The sequence below is a fragment of the Brassica oleracea genome, chromosome C4 (assembly GCF_000695525.1).
Source record: "Brassica oleracea var. oleracea cultivar TO1000 chromosome C4, BOL, whole genome shotgun sequence".
Classification (NCBI taxonomy): Eukaryota; Viridiplantae; Streptophyta; class Magnoliopsida; order Brassicales; family Brassicaceae; genus Brassica; species Brassica oleracea.
The window spans coordinates 8,124,380-8,132,961 of NC_027751.1; the positions used below are offsets into that span (position 1 = coordinate 8,124,380).

General features: G+C 39.7%; 1 protein-coding gene across 1 annotated transcript; it reads right to left on the bottom strand.

Moving 5' to 3' along the window:
- On the bottom strand, positions 1-3,614 carry LOC106337489 (uncharacterized protein At3g43530-like). Its single transcript, XM_013776600.1, has 5 exons — positions 3,538-3,614; positions 2,954-3,185; positions 2,181-2,863; positions 1,945-2,106; positions 1-1,869 (listed from the first exon to the last, which is right to left on the bottom strand). Exons 3-5 carry the CDS (start codon positions 2,445-2,447, stop codon positions 1,501-1,503), a joined length of 798 nt encoding a protein of 265 aa, XP_013632054.1. The 5' UTR covers positions 2,448-2,863; positions 2,954-3,185; positions 3,538-3,614; the 3' UTR covers positions 1-1,500.
- Positions 3,615-8,582: the final 4,968 nt, after the last annotated feature.

The following is an 8,582-nucleotide window of genomic DNA, read 5'->3' on the forward strand; positions in this document are numbered from 1 at the left end:
ATAAACTCAGTAAACAAGTTTTAAACATAAAATCCTAAATACATAAGCGTAAGACTTTGTTTTACGCTTGTTCCCCTCCGTGAAAGGAGTCTGCACCCACTGTGATTTCTTTTTTGGTCTGCCACTCTTCTTAGGTACAACAACATCGGCATTCTCCTTGCACCTATACATGATCCAAGGACTCGGTGCTTCCTTGTAACCGACCATGATCCACCTTTGCTTTTTTTCCTCAGTATATTCCTCAACAATTTCTCCAGCCTGTTCCTTGACAACTTCCCCAGTCTGTTCCTCAACAACTTTCACAGCCTCTTCCTCTTTTTTCTCTTCTTCCGCAACTTTCTCTCTGCTTTTTTCCTCTGTTTCCACAGCCTCTTCCTTTTTTTTCTCTTCTTCCACAACTTTTTCACCTTTTCCAGGTTCTTCCTCCATAGGCTTTGTCACTAGTCTCCTCGCAGCCATTTCCTTAGTCCTACCGCGTAGTGGTCTGAGAGTTCCCTCCGTCTAATTCCCACGTGGTGGTGTTGGAGTTTCATCAGTTCTGTTCGTCTCAACCCGAGGCTCATTGTGATCATCTTTGGGAGTTCCCTCTGTCTGATTCCCACGTGGTGGTGTCGGAGTTCCTTTTTCTATCTCTGCCTCCCGAGCCTCAGATTCCACCTCATCAGTCTCACTTTTCTCTTTTTCTTGCTCCCTGGTTTCAGACTCTTTCCCTTCAACTTCTTCTTCTTGATCCTCAACCTCTGCTTGATTATCACTCTCACTCTCACTCTCACTCTCACTGTCTTCCTTGTCTTGCTCATCAGCCTCGATATTTCCTTCTTTTTCTCACCCTCTTTCTGAGCATTGTCATCAGCCTCTTTCTCCTTTTCTTGCTTCCTGGTTTCAGACTTTTTCCCTTCAACTTCTTCTTCTTGATCCTCTTTCCCTTCAACCTCTGCTTGATCATCTTCACCTTCAACCTCAGATTCCACAACTTTTTCTTCAACTTTCTCATCATCCTCACTGTTCTCCTTCTCTTCCTCTCTCGTTTCTGCCTCTTTCTCTTCACCTTCTTCTTCATCATGTTTCCCTCCAACCTCTTATCCATCTGCTTCAATTTCCTTCCACAGTTTATCAGCTTGTGCTCTACTTCTCTCCTGCAATTGCTTCAATCATCAGTCTCACTCTCACTGTCTTCCTTGTCTTGCTCATCAGCCTCGATATTTTCCTTCTCTTTCTCACCCTCTTGCTGAGCATTGTCATCAGCCTCTTTCTCTTCACCTTCTTCTTCATCACTATTTTCATTTTTTTCTCTCAGCCTCTTGCTCAGTATTCTCGATGTTATCCTTCTCTTTCCCAGCCTCTTGCTCAGCATTAGCTTTGTCTTTCTCTTCATGTGTACCATAGTCCCACTGTCGAAAATCCATGTCTTCATCATGACTCGGCTCCTTCTTACTCTCAATAGAAGTTAGTCTGTCTTCTATTTTCTTAGCCTTTCTTCTCAAAAGCCGCTGGTTCTTTTCAATAACGCTCATCCTTGAGCCTAGAGACTCCAGCTTTGTCTCCACCGTTACGTGAAGTCCAACAAATCCTCATGAACTCGAAAATCCTCTCTTCTAGACCTTGCATCCTCGAATCTAAACCAGAATTAGAGGATGATCCTTCTGCAAACGTCACCTTTTCTTTGTCTTTCTTTTTTGGCAACACTCCCCGTGCAGCTTGATCTAACTCATATAGCTCTTTCCACCAAATATTCTTCTGCTTCACATTTAACCAGTAGTTCCAAGTATCACTTGGACTGCCCTGACGGTCATACTCTCGCTCCTCATCAATGATACGAGCCAGCATAATTTGCTCACCAATAGGTGGAACTAACACACTGTTGATAACCTGAAAATAAAACAATAAGTTAGGTCAGTTAAATTATCTGTTCTAATAGCTTATACTATAACTGTATACATGTACCTTTGTGTCTCCAACCGCAGCATATATGTCTTCCAAAGGATAACCCCTAAGACTGGACTTTGTAAACCGACTCTTGCACATCCTTGGACAGTCTTCACTAGCGTCGTCTGAATAGATTCTAAACGTTTTCCCCAAATCCGGAATACACTCAAAAGCCAGAACCTAGTACATCCATTATCACTGTGTCAGATTTCAATTATATAACAACTAAAAATTTACTAAACTATATGCTTTACCTCTAAAGGGATTATGAAACCAGGAAAGGCGCATGCCTCTTTCACTTCGCCCTTCAAATGGTTCATCACATGCTTAATCTCCTTTATTGCATCCTCAAATGTTAGACGACCCCAGGGAAATGATCTGCAAGCATCTAAATCGTCCATCATCCTTAATATGAAGAGGTTTAAATGTCCAGAATCCTTCGGCTTTCCTCTGATAACCCGACCAAGAAAAAACAAGACAGTCATCTTCAATCTATCTTGACACGGCGGCATAGACAACATCTTCTGCTTCACATCACTGATGGTGATCTTCTTTCTGTCATGGAAGTAATAATCCACAAACTTATAACCCCCAACTTCTCGTAGTTTGGTGGATAATCAACGCAGTCTAAGCCTGAGATGAGGGCATGCTCCCTCATAGAATAGCGGATGCGTACACCATTAACCGCAAACCATGCAACATCATCTTCTGGAGTACAGATGGTGCGCAAGAGTAACATCCACATCCCCTGGATCTTTAGGTTATCTTCGTCTGGCATGTGGAAGAAATGTCGAAACTGAGGATGGCTTGTGAACCATTCAGCCTCAGGCTTACCCTTGATGAGCTTTACTGTCTTGGTCACAAAGCACTTAGTTTGTATCTTGGAACTCTTGGGGAACTCACTGCTTTTGAAGTAGAACTCAAGGGGTTGCATTTACTGCAGTCAAAATACATTTATACATGTTAGTAATGCTAGTAATACAAGAAGTACTAGTAGTACTACTAACAATGAATACAAAATATATACCTCTCTCTCGGACCCCTCCCTTTCGGACTCATCTGAGGCTGAGAGCGATTCTACACTCGGTGCTCTCACTGGCTCTCTCACTGGTCTACTCTTCTTACTCTTCTTAGTCTTCTTACTGCTCTTTTGAACTCTCGGTTCCGGTTTTTTTGCAATTGAGTCTGGTTTTCGGATTCTAAGAGCTTGACGACGCCTTTCATTGGCGACTCCCTTTTGATTTCCCTTCATAAATTTCCTGTACAAGACATTACAACACTCAATCACTCTATATTCAAACCGCAAAACAACAGCACAACATCAACTAAGTTTCCCCAATACAATTTTATTAACAAATATTAAATCTAAACACACAAAAACATAAGACACATTCAAAGTTTACACTCAATCACTCTAAATTCAATTTTTTCACTCAAATCGGAAACACACAAAAAACGCATCAGTCTACATACAGATTCGATGTAATATATACCTAAACAATAGATTTACCAAGTTCTTACCCAATTTCAAAGTTTTCCCCAAATTTGTTTTCAAATCTACATACAATTTCGACCAAATAACAACCAAATAAAGGGAAACTAATCACTTACCACAAGGAACGAAGATGGAGCTTCGATTTTGACAAAGAAGGAAGAAGAAACGAAGCGGTCTAGACTTTAGGGTTTCAGTCAAGAGAGACAAAGAGATAGTTGAGACACGAACGAACAAGGAAAAACGAAGATGGATTTTCGAATTAGATGGAGAACGAACAAGGAAGAACGAAGATGGATACTCTAAGGTTTCAATCTCCAATTTCGCAATAGAGAGTGTCGAAAGGGGAGAGACGACGAAATGATTGAAATTTGGAGAAGAGAATGAGTTGAGTAATTCAAAACGACATCGTTTTGGTTTAGCTGGGTCGGATTTTAGGGTTTGTTTTGTGTGGGTCGGATCTTTCCGGTTGGATCTTATAAATATCAAATTTATATTAGGGACAATCCGTCTTTAGACACTTTTTCTATTTAAAAAAAAATGAAAAGAAATTATATCTGTATATAATAGCAAATCCAATTTTGATGCTAGATGAGCTAATCATTTTTTTATAGGAAAATAAAATTTAAATCTAACGGTTTAGTTTAACAATATTTTTGTAATCTAACGGACATCATCATCTCTCATTTATAAAATCAGAAGTCATCAATCTCTTTCACCAAAAGGCGTCTCAATCAACTGCTCTCTGAACGAGCACCCCTTATACATCCGCCTCTTTGCAAAGGACACCTCATTTGCCTCCTTTCGGATTCAACCCGTCTCTAAAATCCATCTATATATTGAAGTTTCAGATTTCTTATCCCTTTTGCATATTCCATCATCAATCTGTCCATTTACATTGTCCATCATCCTCATCCAGTTTTAGAAGTAAGAATTTCTCTCATACAGTACCATCTTCGAACATGTATTTGTCTTTGGAATTTTTTACTTCGTTTATTATCTGGAAATAAATCAATCCAGTGTTCGTTGTTTTATTTAAAGGGACAGATTTTCAAAAGAAATTAACTGTTTGGTACTGCGTGGGAGGAGATGGAGTAAATTACATATTCTTTTTGGCCAAAGAACAATCTATGTTCTCAGATTACTTATAGATTTCGACTTATTTTGTCTCTGAAATTGGAAATTTCTCAATTTTTTCTTACCGCAGTTGATTAAAATGTATTTTTACTTGTCTTCGTTGAGCGTTTCTGTATTTCTGTTCATTGCCATTTGATGTATGCCAGCAGAATTAATCTGAGAGTGGCTTATGCATCATTTTTTAAGTTTTTTTTTTAAATTGATCCAGATTGTTGAGTTGTGATTGAAGGATTTTGAGGAGGAAAAGAAACAATTACTAACGAGTATGGTCTAGCACAGCCTTAAGAACATCCATAAGTGCATCACTCACGCGTATGCCTTGAAGTGGGGAAGTTTGGAGTTGGAAAAGAAGTAGAGAGACTCAAACGGTGTGATCCTGTCTAAGCCTCAATCCCTCGTCGCTCGAGTTCTCCTTGGAAAGTATGTTCGGGACTCCACCTTTATGGACTGCCCTGTGGCTTCTTCTGCCTCTCATGGCTGGAAGAGCATCTTGGCAGGTAGAGAAATTTTGCGATTGGGCAGTGGGGAATGGGGAGAAGATTAGAGTGTGGCAAGATCCATGGCTGAGCTGTGAAGCTCCATTAGTACCTATTGGTCCCCCTACGCTATCCTCCTCTAATCTCTTAGTCAGTGATCTGCTGTGTAAACTCACTAATGTGTGGGACTTGGAGAAGATCATACACGAATTGCCCTAGTACGAAAACATTATACTCAAATTGATTACGAGCTCTGCTACTGCAGAGGATCAAGTGGCATGGCTGTTCGAGAAATCAGGCTCCTACTCAACTAGATCAGGGTATGGAGCGGGTATGGATAGGGAGCGAGCGGCGTCTTTCATACCTATCCCCTTCGACTGGAAAAAGAGTATATGGAATGTTCAAACAGCTCCGAAGATCAAGGATTTTCTTTGGAAGTTGGTCAAGAAAGCTATTCCTGTCAGCGCCAATTTAGCTTCCCGTGGCATCACTTCTTTCCCATGTAAGACCTGCGATGGGGTTGAGGATGATCTGCATACTTTCCTTCTCTGCTCTGTAGCTAAGGAAGTCTGGGATATGGCTCCGATCACCTGGACCCACCCCCCTTTGTCTTCCTCAATGATGGTCTTTGTCTCGTCCTGTTCCAACGTTAAGAATCTCCCTCCAACTGGGGTCTCTGTGCCACTGTGGCCTTGGATCCTTTGGAATTTGTGGAAAGCACCTAACAAACGATGCTTCGAAGATAAAGTCTACTCCAGTATGGAGGTTCTGATCAAGTCCATTAATGACGCCCGGGAGTGGCAAGATGCTCAGGCTCTCGCGACGGTGACGTCAAAAGAGTATCACGGTTCCTTGCGAAAGGAGAGCTACCTGCAACAATCTCCACCTTTCCCCAACACAGTTACCTGTCACGTTGATGCGGCTTGGGACACTGGTTCCAACAACTGTGGACTGGGTGGAGTTTTCTCAGGACATTCCTCAGCGCGGTCTCTCCCTCGGCTCTGTGAAGGTCGTTCGTTTGTTTCTTCTGCGCTCATGGCTGAAGCGCTTGCAGTTCGTCTTGCGGTTATGACCGCATCGTATGCAAACATTAAATCCCTTCTAATCTTGTCTGATTCCCTCGATCTTATCAAGCTGTTGAGAAAGAAAGAGTCCAGGCCTGCATTGTTTGGTGTTGTGTTTGATATCTACTACTTTAGTTCTTATTTTGATGTAATCTCCTTTGCTTATGTACCCCGCTTGAGTAACGTTGAGGCTGACTCGGTGGCTAAGTCAGCCCTTGCGTTGCTTAATGTAACCTCCTTTGGTGGAGAATAACCTTTTTATGGAATGAAGTTATGTTTGATCAAAAAAAAAAAAAAAGACTCAAACGGTGCGTTTCTATGGAACCTGATCTTTATGATTTTACAAATCATTAATTTATAAATACAAGCATAATCTATTCATAATAGTAGGTACATATCAATGTAAATTATATGATTTTGAGTTTTGAGTGATTAAAAGAATTCATATAGTTGTGTTGTTCTGTTCCTCAGAAAGAAAAACTGTAAAAACAGATGAAGAAAGAAACCAACGATGAGTTCATAAAAACTGAGTAAAACGTCCTGGTAAAGAGTAAATATAAGGTTTTCCATTGTTAGTTTATTATAATTGAGTTTGGTATGATTAGATAATTAATTATAAAGTAACTGTAAACCCAATAGGTGCATTTTGTAAAGTCGTGACTTGTTGGAAGAGTCACAAGTAGTTTTCTTTACGGTTACGTAAGAAATCTATATAAGTCATGTTGTCTTATGTAAAAAGTGTCAATAATAAAAGAGAAAATTTTCAAATGTATTTTGTTCTCTTTATTTTGTCCAACATCCTTTACTCCCGCACCAGTCTCTCCCGTTTAACAGACACGTAGTTGATATTGAAGGTTCCTTGATAAATGAGGTTGGTGAAAGGTTGCAATGGATTATACCCAATGATCATTAGTTTGCTGTGTTCACATTATTACAAGGTAAGGCAATGTCAAAGATTAATCCCTAATTGCTTGCCCGATTAGATACCCTGAAACTGCAGACCAAAGAGGACACGAAGTGAATTGTTTATACGCTGCGGTGTCTTGTTATATGATCCGAAAAGCAACTTACTACAAACTAACTTCTCCAAAACTCTGGAAGGGATCATCCCTCTGCAACATCATGTGTGAAAGCATATGACTGAAGGAGAATGACCAGTCCTATAACTAAACAACTCTCCCAATAACATCAAATTCAAAAAACAAGTTCTATATATTGTCATCAATTTCTTATACACTTTTTTTTTATGTCATCAATTTCTTATAGTAAAATAAATAAATCTAATGGTGGAGTCTATTAGTAATTTCTAATCTAATAGCTACATTTTCATTTAGGATTCTTTTTATGACATCATAGTTTCACTTGAACAAGAGACATGTTCATGAGTTGAATCTTTTCAGAAAATTAACCATTGAACCTTTTCATGACAGAAAATTTGTATAAGTTAACAAATTTATAAGTCTGTTAAAATCAGAAATATATATCATCTTTCTCAATAATTATTTGATTTCCAAAAACGTTCAAAACCGAACCGAGGATAGAATGGACACCCAAAGGCTGCTCCTTCACCTGCTCAATCACCCCTCCAATTCTATCTCTCCATCTACCGGCCTCCTTGAGTTGGCTAGTGATGTTATTTTGTTCTTGTGTTGTTAATCTTTTGAGTTGAGTTGTTGTTTCTTTCGTGTGTAATAAGTTGCTTGCAACATTGTTAAAAAATTTAAAATGGTATAAATCTTAACATTTTACCAAAAAAAAAAAACTTGTTTCACCAGTTGCATTGTTTGGTGGTAATAAGTCAATGATGTTGTCCATAAAAATGGTAATCAGAAAGGAATTGTCAATGAAGTAGGTTGGAGGAGAGAACTCGCTTGGTATTTCCATGGATTCTTTGGAACATATGGAAATCTAGAAACAAATTTGTCTTTCAACAAGTGAACGTAGGGGCAGAAGAGATATGGAGAAAAAGTCAGTTGGAGTTTGAAGCTTGGAATGCGGCTAACGTGGGTGACAAGGAAGACATTGATGAGAATGTGGGTGAATCTGCTTTAGCTTGCTGGCGAAAACCATGTCCAAGTTTCATAAAATGTAACGTTGGTTCGTCTTGGACAGATGCAAACCGAAATTGTGGGGTCGCTTGGCTGACACGGAATCATTTGGGTGTCTCGCTAATCCACAGCCGTCGCTCATACTCAATGGTGGCATCACAGCTAGAGGCTGAGTTGCTAAGTTTTCTGTGGGCCGCAAAACAAAAATTACATAATCCATATATATTCCAGGGCAAGCTTTTTGGGCTAACATTAGAGAACTTATAGTATTATATTAATAAAATCTACAAAAATACAAAAGCCCATTTTCAAATGGTAGCAGATGAAAGCCCAATCTGAAGAACTGTTTGTCTGTTTCCACGTCAATGGAGAAGCATCAGGGAGAAGGAGCAATCTTACGATTCGATCAGAGAAGAGAGAGAGAGAGAGAGAGAGAGAG

What these genes read in the sequence shown, in the direction of transcription:
- LOC106337489 (XM_013776600.1), bottom strand. Translation starts at nt 2,447, where the DNA reads ATGTTGTCTATGCCGCCGTGTCAAGATAGATTGAAGATGACTGTCTTG. An exon ending in GTTTCATAATCCCTTTAGAG is followed by an intron (nt 2,107 to 2,180) that starts GTAAAGCATATA and finishes TGGATGTACTAG; the next exon opens with GTTCTGGCTTTTGAGTGTAT. An exon ending in CTGCGGTTGGAGACACAAAG is followed by an intron (nt 1,870 to 1,944) that starts GTACATGTATAC and finishes TTTTATTTTCAG; the next exon opens with GTTATCAACAGTGTGTTAGT.